The following is a 15,692-nucleotide window of genomic DNA, read 5'->3' on the forward strand; positions in this document are numbered from 1 at the left end:
ATCCGCTATGCGCAGAGATTTGTTCCTAAAAATTTATTCAGACTCATTTTGTTCTCATAAATTACAAGCGTATAGAACGGTATACGGATGGAAAGTAAATTAATTCCGCACACCAGATGGGACTGCAAAGCAAATATCTGCAATTTCCTGATAGTTTCGGAATTTCTCTGAAAAATACTCAGAAAACCCCTGATATTTCACAAATTATATTATTAAACATGTAATTTCTGGCCGAAGCAGCTGCTTGTGAACGTATAGCGCGAGGATTATAATTTCATTTGAAGTTCCCGATATGGTTTGTTACCATTCAAGATTTAAGTATTCCTCAGGTTCTATTTTTTATATAATTTGAAATTTCCCAACTGTTTGATAATCCCGAAAGTCGATAAACCATTTTCAAAACATTACATTGGAATGATAAACTTGTCCCTCCCTATTGGAGATTGTAACTGAATCTGGGTTAGCTTCAGCTATTAGTACTTCTACTCTCTCTGGGTTGAGTGGGTGTGTATTTAGAAAAAAAAGGTAGTGAAGAATATCATGATACTGATATAGTGGGTGGTAGAAATTAGGGGGTGAGATAGATAGATAATTTCAGATAAGTGTCCAAAAGCAATTTTTATACATTGTTCAGAACATATTTTAACCCTGACTATAGCCCATTTCTGTGTAATTTCTGCGATATTGACATTGTCAAATCAGTTACATTGTTTTCCCTTGAGTCTTGCCAAAGGAACAGTCCCCAGTGGTTAGTAAATCGCGGGTCCCGGGCTCGAAACCCAGAATGGGCATGGACGTTTGTGGGTCTCCATTCATCAATTTCATCATGTCATCACTCGCCCGATCTTCGGAAATGAGCCAAAACCGACACAAAATGCTAAGTAAAGTAATGCAAATAAACGAATCAATCTTCTTAAAGTAATTTGGTTATAAAAGATGCAAATACTGTAACGTTCTCAAGTTGTTTGACACAAGCTGGACAGAAAAGTATCAGTACTCTGTAAGGTGACTTGTGAAATCATATGCACTAATAGTAGAAACTTTACTGTTTTCCATTTTTGGACCATTTTAAAGTAGAAATGAACCCAAGTTTCTCTGAACACAGTCAACATATTGATATATTTCAAAAACTTATTCCAATATGAAATGCCTATTCCTCATTCTTTGGAACAGTGTGTCAAAATGCTGGATGGCCTGGTTGCTGTTTTTTACATTTTCAAATCTGAACGAAAAATTTGACAAACAGTAATTGAAAAGACATGTCCAGGGTCTGCATTGTAGGCAGTAGAAAATTGTGACAAACTCTTGTTGTTGGTGATCTTGGCTAAACAGCCAGTTTCATCTTGAACAACCGAGAGGATTTGTTTAACATGAAGGAGGTTGAAATAATGTCATTGCATTTCAACGGGAGATCCTCGACTAATGGCCCCTGCACGGTTAGGTGTAAATACAAACATACATATATACATACATACATGCATACATACGAATATTAAAATAATATCGATGATGTTATTTTCAACTTTGTAGCAAGGAGGAAAATACTAATTCTAACATCATAATTCTTTCTAAAGAGAAGCTGGCATTATCTTTTTTAAAAACATTTTCCGCTCATCTTATGTAGAAAAGCTAGAAGTTCGTAAATAGAGTTAATTTAATAAATGTGTGACCTTTCGTGTGGTGACAGAGTGGATTTTGATAGCCGCCAGATCATATCTAGGGACGCTATACGTCCCGAATTTTCAGAGACAATCCGGGAATTGTATAATTTGTCCCGGAGTTTCGAATAGTTTCATCGGGATGCAGAAATGTCCTGGAATCGGGTGGAAAAGAAGAAATGATTAAGACTCCTATTTTCCTGAACTTTTCTTTTATATTTAAAATGCGTGGATCAAATTTTGAAATGCTCATTTTAAATAATCTAAATCTACATTGAAGCACTCCCTTTCCATAATACAAGAGTTAACGAGGTACAGACGGTACTGCAAACACCTTTGACATCACGATGGCGCCGCCGTCTGCTAGCACGGCTGAATTTCAGTTACGATTCTCTTCCATTGTAAAGTAACCTGCTTACTATAAAGATTCAGTGCTTGGGTGCATATCTGTTCAGTCCGCAGTTTTCAAATAAAGTTCCCCCACAATATGGATGTAAATGACAATTATGTTGTACATAATCTACAACTTCATCGGGTCTAGCCCCCCCCCCTCCCACTTCCTAAGAAGCTACCGGTCAGTAGTGTCCCGGATTTTCACTTATGAAATATAGGATCCCTAACTGAAACAAAAGTTGAACCTCACCCCCTCATGTGAGCTATATATACGCCCATGGCTGGGTGTCATATACTTCTGGAACTACGCTTTGTGTGCGGAGTTAAGGTACGAGGCAGTGAATATATTCATTGTTATTGATTGTTCCCTAAACATAAAAAGAAGATCGTGCTTCCCCTTCTTGATCTGAATTGATGATTTTGATGCAAGCTATGCTTTATCTACACTATATTAGGAACAGTTGTGCGATATTTCCTGTACACAATGTAGCATTGCCAATAACGGTGGCATGTGGTGTTTCTCCAATACCGACCAATTGTCTGATAGTTGGCTACTCTCTGTTATTCTCGAGTGCTGTGTTGTCACATTTACGAGTTCAGGACTTAATTCTTCTTCAAGGTGTACAAAGAAATATTTGCGTATGAAGTGTATGGCTATTTCTGTCCGATTCCTACAGCTCTGGTGTTTAGTGTTCTTGTAGAGAAATAGTTTTCTCCAGATATGCATTCAAATGTTTCCCCAAAGCGTAGACTTACTTTATAGTCATACCATATGTTTATTCCTTGCCTATCACTAAATATATTTGGCAGTGTCCTACAATGCTATACTAAGCTACGTGACACTGTACGCTATAATACCCAACATATGGCGTGGGTAAGGAGAAGGGTGTGTTTTAATTAAATTTTAATTTTCCATTGAGCGTTGAAACTCAGCATTTAGGGCATAATTAATAATTTACATATCTTGAGAAATCAATTTACCAACTATCAAACACTGAATCGTGACAGTTATGTTTTCTGGGAAAAGTTATTTAACTAACTAACACTCTACCCTTTATACAGAAGTATACCCGAAGGTTTATGGCTCCTGCAATACAAGCACTCCATCTGTTCCAATCCTGGGCAAGATCAATACAATCTTTTAAATCTTAAACAATTTCCTTTAAGTTCATCTCAAAGTTACTCCTCTATCTTCATCTTGGCCTTACTACAGGCTCTTACCGTCAGGTTTCCCAAAAAAGAATCCTGTCAACTCTTATTTCCTATTCATTTGTGCCACATGGCCTGCCCATCTAAATCTTCTTGATTTAATTATTCTAATAATATCTGGACATAAATACAAATTAGGTGGAAATACATATATATATATATATACATATATATAATGTAGGTACAGTCCCGATTAGCCTTACTGTCCATACAGTGGACTTAAAACTCCAACTCAATCAATCAATCATATATATATATATATATATATATATATATATATATATCTATACACACACGCGCGCGCGCAAATACACACACATATACGTGCTATAGGTGATATAAGTTGAAGAGAACGTCAGAATTACATTGCTTCATAGTTGAAATATACTATCAAGGCACAGAAAGTAATAAATATTTAATATTCGCAAATTTCCTACATATCCACTGTTCTATAAATCTTGATGGAATTATATTACTTACGGAGAAGTCCAACCAGAACCTCCCATAGGGCAAACGCTGAATGCTGGAAAACTCGCGTTCCATCCCAAGTAGCCAGTCTCCATTTCATACGCCACTGAGCTGTGGTAGTAGGTGCTCCAGAGAGAGTTGGATATGTAGACGGCAACCGCTGCAGATGATACGAACACCAAGAGCCAGAAGAGCCTGGAAAATTTGATCAACTCCTAATGTCGCTTATGAGCCATTCCATGTGAATGTGGACAAATAAGGTTAATTCATTTTTGTTGAAAATATCACTTATTTTGTATGAAATTAAATAAAGAAGCTATGGAGAATATGGAATTATTAATACAAACATTAGTTCCGTGTCAGTTTAATAACATTGTTTCAAATCTATTATTACTCTACTTTTACAAACTCACCCCAAAAGTCCGTACTTATCTTCAGGCCCGTAGCCAGACAGGGGCCAGGCGGGCTCAGCCCCCCCTGGAACAGCCATCAGTCCCCTTTCACATTAGTTAAATTATTTTGCATAATTTGTTTGTAGTGAAGAGTGAACATGTAGACAACTTACAACTTTAAGGATAAATCCACAGAATATGAACAGTAACTATTACATTCGCTCATTTTGTTTATGAGCAGAAATAGCTGCAAGTATTTAGAATATTCTCTAGACTTCAAAAAGTTCTTTCATAGGGGAGCTTCTTTATTTGTACCTTCACTGTCCCTGTTGCAACCTCCCGTTTAGACAAAAATCTGTGACTTTGATGTCATCATGCAAGTTCCCTCCGCATCTGCGTCAAAGGTCAACAACAGCTCTCACGTTTTGGGAAGGAAGAGGAGTTTAATTGCTTCGGCCGGGGGTGAAATATACTGTAGGCACTGTGATTAAATATTGTGCGTTTTTTGTGTGTGATATACATATCTGTATCATCTAAAATAGGGGTGTGTAAGGAATAATTTTAAAAGACTTCAAGAGATGTTTAAACCTTTGGTTTACCAAGCCCATTTTGCCAGGTAAGCTTCTCTCTACCGGGCCAATTTTAAGCAAAATGCAGAGTTTCATTTAAATTACTGTAGATCGGAGGCTAATTGTCCTAGACAGACGAATGATATATCGGTAAAAGCGGAATGAACCATACATTCGGACTACATACAATTTATGTAAGTAGTGTAATTGGATCGGTTCTGCATAATACTTGATACGAGGCCTATTAATTTTATTAATTTAAGCACAATAGAAAACCTATTTTGACGATGTTTTTGTCGATTTTATACTTTTGCAACTCTATGTTTTTTCACCTCGTACTTGGTACGAGTGGTACGAGCCCTATTACTTTTATTAATTTAACCACAATGGAAAACTTATTTTGATGACGTTTTTGTTGATTTCATACTATTGTAAATCTGTGTTTTTTCATCTCGTACTTGGTACGAATGTGATAATTTCGTACCAGTTAAATTACGCCTACACATATCTACACATTGCGTAAACGCTGAAACGTTTATATAAGAACGATGGAACGTTCTGTCATCCTCATCTTCACGATTAGTCAAACGTAGCATTCATTCGCTGTTCATATTTTCCGTTCTTAAATTCTAATAATTATGTATTTTATCTAACAATGGACTAAATTATAGACCAAACATTATCGAGAAGCAATTCTCAAGACATTATGCTAAAATATTAACATTGTAATAAGTGTCCTTCCATAGCCCTTTCAGTCTTCAAACTGCTTCCAACGGCTTCCACTTTCTTTTCAATAAAATCTAAGTTATGTTATGTTCAATTTACGGTGCTACCATGTCTCACTACTACACAAAAAATCCTACAGAAGTTTATTTTCCTGGAGGTCCGAGACTCAAAAAAACCATATAATACTAACTATCCTTATCGTTGCGATGTAAAAAGAACATAAATGTCTGTGTTGTAAGTAGAAGAGCCAAAAAATCGAATGTCACAGCTTTTGATGTTATCTGTAAAAAATAACAAAAGCCATGATCTTGTCGAAAATAAACTTGTAGAATCTGTCTCCATCCATACCTAGATCAAAAAATCGAAACATTTCTCAGCCCCTTGATACTTATTTAATTATTTACGCTTGTGTTTGCATTTGCTCTCCTCGGGTTTAAGAAGTCTAGAGAGTTAGTCAGTTAGTTGTTTCCCACTGCACTTTTTGAATTTTGAATAATCATATGTTAGTTATAAATGCATCGTTGACATCCTGTCTGATCATATATGTGTTTGGGTTGAAGCTTCGTAACTGCCTGCAACATTTTTTTCTTCTTTTTCTTATCTGCTTTCTATATAGAATATTAGAAACAACACATTTCCATTAACAGTATTTCATGTTATGCAAAACATTTAAGTTTATATACCATCAGAAGTGTGATTGCAACAATGTTACCACTACATCATCCGACAAAAGCCAGAATCGGTATTGTTATATTTTATTGATCAGGTCATTTCTTTTTTAATATGTACAACTATAGGTGAACATAGTAACTTAAGCCCTCAGAGTCGTAAACCAACAAAAGTACACCTCTGTTAACTGCCTTGTGTTGGGGAAGGGGGGAAAATTGTAGCTGTTGGTGCAATACACTGAAATTTTGTTTTCTAAGTGCCACACATCAATTTCATCATAATTATCATTGTTCATCCTCATCGTTGCCATTAGCCAAAATAGCCTCTTCTATTTTACAAATTTTCGTACTGATATCCGTACACCCAAAGCCTTAGCAGATTAACAGAAATCGTCTGAAGTTTGAACTCGTGACCCCTCCCAATACCGTTGCAAGCTTATTTGTGATTGTTCTTCTCAGTTATTCAAAGTATTTCTCTTTCATATTCATATACACACAAGTAAAGGGGGTTCATATCACATTAGTGATTTTAAATTGTATTCTTGGGGCCACGCACACACTTTCTAACATTGTTGCCTGATATTAAAATAAGCGAAAAACACACTGCTATGCTTAATATAGAGAAACATCCATTCATTGCCAGATTGTACACCTGTATAGATAGAGGTTCATAAGTCTCATCCATCTCATTCTAGGGACTGCATATTTTGTATACAGTTTATAGTGGCATCACAACACAGGTTATAACTCATTTTTAAGTCTGTTAAATAAATCGTCAGTAAATATGAGAATTCTTGCTGTAAAATGTTTATGCTGTTTAACCTAACAGAATTCGAATCACTGAGGGAGCCAATTACTGAGCTTTTGCATTCCACATTAGCAAAACCTTTATATTTATAACCTCAATTTACTAATCGGGGAAATCCCCTTAGCAACCAATCAGCACATTCACATAACCTCCTATAAAGAAAGGGGTAGAAGCATGACATTCCTGAGCTAGTATTATTGATGTGACATTCTTAAGAGGTTAATGTCCATGCATCATTCTCTATGCAGACACTTAGGAATGTTTGGAATGCAAAGAATTCTCGTGAATTCGGGAAATTGCCCCTTAGACAACCATTCGCTCAAATCACATAACCCTCTTTCTCTTTTTTATAAAGAAAAGAGAAGGGTATAACATTCCCGAGACAGTATTATCGATGTAACATTCTTAACAGGTCAATGCCTTAATGTTTACACACATACATAAGCGCATCAATCTCTACACACATACACTCACTTCACACACACATACACACAGGAATGTTTGGAATGGAAAGAATTCTCAGGAAATTCCCCTTAGCCATGCAAGTTACATGATCCTCTCTCTCTTTTTTATAGAGAAAAGAGAAGGTCGTGACATTCCCAAGCTAGTATTATTGACGTGACATTCTTAAAAGGTCGACGTCATATCTACACACACACAAGCACGCACACTCGGGGAATGTTTGGAATGCAAAACTATTGATTTTGTCTGATTAAAAACAACTAGGTTACATGAGAATTCTTGCCAACATTTCTGTGTTGAAGAAGTTTCTTTGGAAAAATAATTGCAATTAAGAAATTATTAGCCCCGTCTAGTTCGCTACACTTTTAGACATATGGTGGAATGCAGGTGCATCCCAGCGCCAGGCAAGTGTAGTAGAACTGTGTTTTTTGAACTTCTGCAACTATAAAAGAATTTTTGTACAATAAAATTGGAATTTAAGCTCTTGCGTAAAACAAATTTTTAGTTTTTACACTTGGAAAAATCAGCTAAATTCAAGATTTTCAGTTAATTACACTAAGAAAGCTCACCATGAAATTGTTAGATTCCTTTTGGGGTTTTCTCTCATACCCCCTCTCTGACTACTAATTTTCTCAGTGGAAAAATACAAAACGCACAATCAAGTCAAAATTCAATCTGTGTGAAAAACAACTTAAAGCACCTTCAAAATAAAGTAATTGTAGTTATTACGATACATTTTTCAGCTATGTTATTTATACATAATTTCCGGAGACAACAAGTACTATCTGATCACACCAAAACTCAAGCTGATCGAAATTACTATGAGCTATGTAGCTTTTATTTATTAATTATTTTTTTTATTTAACAACCCTCCCCCCTTTCACACATGTTCGTTATCCCCACTGAGCTTCTTTGCTCTCTTTACCCAGGCGTAGTGTAGGAAAGTTCCCAGATTCCTTATTTGCGCCTCCCATCTCTCGGTCTCTCCCTCCTAATAACGCTTGTCATTATATTCTCAATGTTATCTTCATTCATTTAACTGATATATTTTTGTCTTGCCTCCCCTGCTTCTTTGCACTGGAGGAGAATGTGAAATTTCGTCTCGTCTTCGCCGCATAACGGGCATTCTACGCTCCCGTCCTCCCGTTTACGTTTAACTTGTGCCCATCCCCCCAGTCTGAACCAGGCCAATCCTGACATTTCTTTTGCCCCACACAAATCTACGTAGTTCCTTCTTCCCCATTCTCGATCCGTATCCACTATTTTCGCTGATGTTAACGATATTTTTGCGTCGCATTCTGCCAAAATTTTCTGTTTGGTAATATATTCCAGTCTGGCACGTATGGCCCCTAGCATCTGCATATCAATTCTCCCCTCTATTCCCTCTTCCCACACCCATCCTAGCCCTATACTGTGTAATTCCGTCTTTATTTTTGCTACCCATTGCCTCCCATTCCCCCCCCCTTATCTGTGATTGTACACAGAGTTTCTTCAAATTTCCCCCCTCCATGGTGATCAGTTTTGCCCAGTATTTAATGCTCCTCATTTTGGCATCCACTTCCTCTCTTAATTTTTTCATTTCCCTAAGTGCCCCACATGTTGCAGTACCCCTCCCTACTCCTAGCCCTTGTTTTAGGAATCTAGACTGTACGACGTTTACCGTTTCCCCTCCCTCCCAGACCCATAGTTCGATGCCATAGAATAGTGTTGCTTCAACTGTGGCCTCATGGACCCCCTCCAGAATTTTGATTGGAATATTTGGTACTTTGTATTTTATTTTTCTTGTTTTTTTCTAACGTAAAACTTGCTTTACATTTATTCCTGTGTACGTGCCTTGCCCACCTACCCGTCATTGTCATCACCATGCCTAATAATCGTACTGTTTCATCCTATCGACACTTGTCTCTCCGTATTTCCATTGTTCATCCTTACCAAATACGTACCCATTCTTAAATACCATTATTTTGGTCTTCTTCATATTTACTCGCATGGCCCATTTCCCGCAATATCCGTGTAACGTGTCTAGACCATTCTGTAGACCTGCTGTTGTGTTCGAAATCAGTACCAGGTCGTCTGCGTATAACAAAAGTGGTACGTTTACGTCGGATATCATTGGTGGATCCGTGTCCCTCTGCGTAATTTCCTCCACGATATTGTTGATGAAGAGGATAAACAGCAGAGGGAAGAGGACGCACTCCTGTTTCACCCCCAGTATTGATTCATTTGCCCCTGAAACGCCCTCATTCCCGCACTTTACGTAAAACTTAACTTTTTCATATGCCGCTTGGAGAGCTCTGATCATTCTGGCAGATATCCCAAAGACCCACAATTTTGCCCACAACATTTACCTGTTAACCATGTGAAAAGTCTTTTCGAAATCCACGTAGCAGCAATATAGTTTTCCCCTTTTGACCCCTAGTTTTTCTTGTATCAATGCCTACAATAAAAGTACATTGTCTATTGTCTGAAATTTTTTCCGAAATCCAGCTTGCAGAGCAGAAAGAACATCAAAAATTTCTCACCATTTTTGTAATCGTCTATATAATATCTGACAGTAAACTTTGCTCAGTACCGACAGTAATGAGACCCCATGTAATTGTTAGGATTGATTTTTTCCTCTTTACCCTTGTGGATGGGGCAAATGATGGTATCCGACCATCTTTCCGGAAACAGCCCCTTCCGGTAGAGTCCATTCATAATTTCCCTGCCCATTTTCGCCATTAGTTAATTTTTATTTGTGCCCTTTATAATCTCAGCGGTTAAGCCATCCCTGCCTGCCACCATTCCTTTTTTTAGCGAGTTGATTGCTAGAGAGTATTCATTTTCTGTTATATCTTCATCTAGAATTGGTACGAAGGTGCCCAATTATCGCAGGTTGTGGATATTGAACTTCTAGCGGATCGGCTGGAAAAGCGTGCGAAATCTTGCAAAGGATGATCAGTAGCTTACCACCGAGCCATATATCAATATTCCTTTGAGATATGAACGTAAATTTGCTGAAAGATGACAAAGACTCAGATACATTAATGGAAACGTTATCAGTCCTAGGACACACACAACTCGTTACTCTGCCTACAAGTATTACGTGGACATCCGAATCGTTAATCGACCACATTTATTCTTCGAACCCTCACTTGCACACAGTTACACGTACTGTCTATGAGGACATGAGTGACCACTTTCTCGTTTACACCACACTCAAAATTAATATAACGAGCACGCCAAGGAAGCTAATTACTACCCGTAAAATTCATAAAATATATGAACCTAATTTTTTCACATTCGATTCTTCTCTTCCGTTCCACACAAGTACATCTCCCGACTTAACCGTGGACGACATGGTCAGTCATCTGGAGTTTCTCATTACGACTGCACTTGGCGAATTTTCTCCCTTGAAAACAGTGAGGGTGAGAGAAAGCAGGAAGCCCTGGATTACCCCTCAAATTATTAAATTAATATCACAGAAGAACGGCTTGTTGAAGAAAGCCGTGGATCCTTCTTGTGACTATACGTGGGAGCAATACAAATCTTTTAGAAGTCATTGCACAACAATTACTAGGCAGGCAAAAGTAAATTACTACAGAGATATGGTGAACCAGACCACTAGCAATAACAACTGCAAATGGAAGGTAATCAATGAGATCACAGGTAGAGAATCAAAAACTACAATGAATCATTTACTAGTCGACAATGTTCTCCTAACGAGCCCGTCCGACACAGCCCATTATTTAAATATTCATTTTTCTAATATCTGCAACGCATCGGCGCACGTTAATCCTCGCAATTCGAACATAAATATTCTAAGAAAAGACCCCAATTCAGCTGTTGTTCAACAAATTGAAGAGTTCACATTAAAATCTGTTAAGGTCGATGAAGTTTTGGCAATTCTTAATAAATTAAAAGTAGAAAAGGCAGGAGGTTCGGATGGCATTCCCAACAGCGTTCTGGTGGTGTTGGCTCCACTTATAGCGGAGCCCCTCGCCGACATAATAAACACGTCCTTCAAAAGTGGCCAATTTCCAACGACCTGGAAGCCCTCCATAATAACCCCAATTCACAAATCTGGATCTCCTACCCAGGCGTGTAACTACAGGCCGATTTCCTTAAACCCAACATTAAGCCGAGTTATGGAAAAAGTAATAGAGAAGCAACTGACAACATTCCTGGAAGTCAACTATCTGATGTCTGATCGACAGTATGGATTCAGGAGGGATGTATCCTCGGAATTATTATTACTTACTTTAATTAATGAATGGCGCGAGACACTGGACAAAGAAAGCAATTCACTGTTAGATTACTTTCCCTGGACTTATGCAAAACCTTCGATACTCTTGATCACAATTTGCTAAAAGAAAAATTAAAGAACAGATTTGGTTTCAATAGCAAAACAATTCTTTGGATGGAAAGTTTTTCGCAAATAGAAAAATTTCAACGAAAGTAGGATTTTCAATTTCCACCGAGCAGTCAGTGTCTGCAGGCATTCCACAAGGCTCTATACTTGGTAAAAAAAATTTCAACCTATATATTGACGATATCACACTAATAAATTCAGATTCATCGATTACGTTGTACGCAGATGACTGCCTTCTCGTCCATGTAGGAGATACGTACTAGGATGTAAAGGAGAAAATGAAAAACTCATTCCCCAAAGTATTAACGTGGTACAGTGTCTCTCAAAATTTTTAAGACAACATTTTAAACCAGGCAACCCAATACACACAAGGCGTTGGTGGGTTGCATGTAGAGTTAGTCTCAATTTCAGGGTTGCCACATGCACAATAAATATTTATAAAATACGCGAAAGAAATAAAAACAAGTATTAGTGTATAAAAGTTAGTAGTGTAAACCTATTGGTTGTACACCACCCTTGCAGGTATGCCTAGTATTTAACCTCAGTTGTGACATATTTTAATGATTTTGATGATTTTTTTATGGAATTTATTGCGTTCGACGATGTTCTAGCCCTATTTTTTGCTCAATCTTATTTTTGGGGCCTACCTTTGTAGGTATGCTATGATCTTACAAGATATAACTTAACCTATTCACTTTTTTACAGCCTTTTACGGGTGATTTTATAGCATTTGACGATGTTCTAGCCCTATTTTTTGCTCAATCTTATTTGAGGGCCTTATTTTTTTAGGTGGAGGCCCTCAACGTAAACGCCTACGATGTATTTTGGGGGCCTTATTTTATTTGTAGGTGGGGGAGGGGCCCCATCAGCGTAAACGGCTACGATGTATTTTTTATGATGTGTGAGGCCCCCCTTTTCACGATGTATGTCGTGGCTTTTTACAATGGGTTCAATGCCCCCACTACTTTTGGAGGGGCCACAGTGGGGGCTCGCAGTGTTGTCAACCCACCCCACGAAAATTTCACCATGTGATATTTTGCAGGTGAAGCTAATTTATAAATAGGAGTTGGCAACACTGACTAGTACCAGAAAGTTGCTACACAATTTATTTATTTTTAAATTTTGCCATATGATATTTCACAGGCGAGGCTAACCTACAAATAGGAGTTGACAGCGCTGACTACTATCTTTGCTGTAATATTTTGTAGCCTTCTAAGATGATAAGTATGCAGTAAGATGGAGAGTTGGTGACAAATGACTACGATCTAACACATGCTAACTGGCAATAGTGGTGGTGGTGCAGTGTTGATGCCCCCTCTCCTCTGTTTTTTCTAGCATACTGATCTATTGCATGCTAACCAAACCTTTAAGCAGGATCATCTCTTGTAATGCCACGGACGGCAACATGCATACCTCTGTCCCCCACATGTATGTAATGTGATTTGTGGGGGGAAGGGGGGAAATTTTAACCTTACAGCTGGCAATGTTTCTATAAAACAACAATCAATATGAACTCTGTTTTGTAAATTTCCGAGCATAAGTTGTATTCATATTTTTACTTATCTGCGAGCGTACATCACAAATCTGCAAACAGATTTTGGCTATGTCCAACAGTTTTCGAGACAAACCTACTTCCGGTCGCTATTTTGGATTTCCGAGCATAGGTTGTATTCATACTTTTACTTATCTTCGAGTGTACATCACAAATCTGCAAACAGATTTTGGCTAACTCGTACCATTTCTTGAGATAAACCTACTGCCGGTCGCCATTTTTAATTTCCGAGCATAGGTTGTATTCATACATTTACTTATCTTAGAGTGTACATTATTAATCTGTAAACAGATTTTGGATATCTCGTACCGTTTAAGATATAAACCTACTTTCCGGTGGGCATTTTTAAATTCCGAGCATAGGTTGTATTCATACTTTTACTTATCTTCGAGTGGACATTAGAAATCTGCAAACAGAATTAGCCTGTTTCTCTCCGTTTTAGAGATATTCCAAAAAATATATACAGGGTGTTTCTAAAGGTCGTTTACAACGCTTGGGAGGTGATTCCTCACACGAAAATAAGCAAAAAGTCTAAGTTCCATTTTTACGACTGAGGCTTCGTTTCCGAGATAGGAGCCTCGCAAAAGGTGACAAAGTGATCGTCACACCAGACTGGGACGAATACTATAACAGATAGAGAGGCGGTTCCAAGGGAATCATAAAGGAATCGTATGTGCTCAGTCCGGAAGTCACTATGAAAAGTTCACTGCACGCATGCGCAATGGAGTCCTCAAAGGAATTGGGGATTTCCAGCAAGAACAATGCATGGAAAAGGTATGTAACGCAGCAAGAAGGACCGTGACAATGAGAAATGCGTTCAAGACAACACATACGGACCTCAAACATCAAAACATGAACACGGAACACAAAATCCGAAAAGTTGAGCACGGTTGCATACCCCAGTTACACGCGAGGAATGAACGAATCATGTCATGTGGCATACGAGAGACACATTACTCCACCAGGAGGAGAGAAAGAAAAACACAATATCAGATGATTACGACATCGTGTATTTTTACACACGACAACTACGTAATATCCCCCCACACACACACAACAAACAACAAATGCTACAATGTCTTACGCACCGACAGTCTGTGTTACTGTACAACAATTGAAGATGTCACTCTCACCACACAAAGGGGGTGGGGAGCAATACCAAGAGTGTTCTCACTAGGATTTGCCGAGGGCGATAATCACAGACGGTTTTAAAAATGTCTGCCGCTCACGTCTACGCAGAGATGACAGTGACGAATCAAGGATTGTCGACTACGAGCAAACAAGTCAGGTGTATCTGCTACCGTCGCGGCGGCGACGTTGATGCGGGCAACGAGGTTCTCAGCTGATGTGACAGGTGTGTCTTATACGAGGGTTTTCATTTCTCCCAGAAGAAAAAATCTAGAGGGTTGAGATCTGGCGACCTCGGTGGCCAAAGCACAGGCTCATCCCTACCAATGAATCTATTGCGAAACTCATCATGCAGAAAATGTCGTACATACGTGCGACCATTCAGGCGAACAGGGAGAATGTATGATCCAATTAAATGATCGATCATGTACTATCTCGCACCTGACATTCACTGAAAACCTGTGATGTTGATGGGCCACAAAAAGTGCATGTGGGTTGTCAAAGTCCCACACATGACTGTTTCTACTATTGAAGACATCCATCCTGGTGAAAATGGCTTCATCTGTCCACAATACCTTTGCCCCGAGGTGAGGGTTTGTGTCCAGCTGATGCAACAACCATTGGCAAAACTCCATACGAGGGCAAAAGTCACGAGGTAACAGTTCTTTACTTTCTGCAGTTTAAAAGGGTGCATTCCTTCCTCTGACAACACTCGCCAAACATTCACATGAGACGTGTTTCGTGCCCAAGCGAGCACGCGCGTACTGGTGCCAGGATGTTCTGCGACCCCTGTTAACACATCTTCTGCAAACTGATGTGTGCGTACACTTCGGGGTCTTCCAACTTCTTGCCGCGGTGGAAACACTGACCCTGTTTCACGCTGTCGACTGGCCACTACCTGAAAGAAGGCGTGAGACGATAAACGTCTATGTGGAAAGCGTTCTCCATAAAGACGCCTTGCCTCACGGCTATTACCTCGTGCCTCCCCATACATGAGATGCATGTATGTTAGCTGCTGGGTCGTATACGCAGCCATCTGTGTAATAGGGAGCTGGAACTGCAAAGTATCGTTTTTGTTTAACACTGACACACTGCACAAATTGGCCGTATCACCGTACGAACACCACAGACCAATTGTTGCGATATTTGACTTGCCCACTCCACCACGTCAACTTCTTCCAATACAACATACTACAGTAGTACTCTTCAATGCGTTAGGCAACCTAGAGCGAACTGCTGATCATATCCCAGCACCTGCAACACGACTGGGACGACTGCCGGAGAGAACCAACCCTTCGAGCTCCTCTC

The 15,692-nt window shown here is 38.9% G+C and overlaps 1 protein-coding gene across 1 annotated transcript in view; it reads right to left on the minus strand.

Annotated features, from left to right (window-relative positions):
- The window catches only part of LOC146004894 (uncharacterized), a 57,057-nt gene that overhangs the window by 447 nt on the left and 40,918 nt on the right, over positions 1–15,692 (minus strand). The window contains exon 2 of the mRNA XM_083143922.1: positions 3,741–3,923. Coding sequence (XP_083000048.1) covers positions 3,741–3,923 — 183 coding nt within the window. The remainder of the gene's footprint in view (positions 1–3,740; positions 3,924–15,692) is intronic.

This window comes from Lepisma saccharinum, chromosome 22 (assembly GCF_977018435.1).
Source record: "Lepisma saccharinum chromosome 22, izLepSacc3.1, whole genome shotgun sequence".
In the NCBI taxonomy this organism is placed as follows: Eukaryota; Metazoa; Arthropoda; class Insecta; order Zygentoma; family Lepismatidae; genus Lepisma; species Lepisma saccharinum.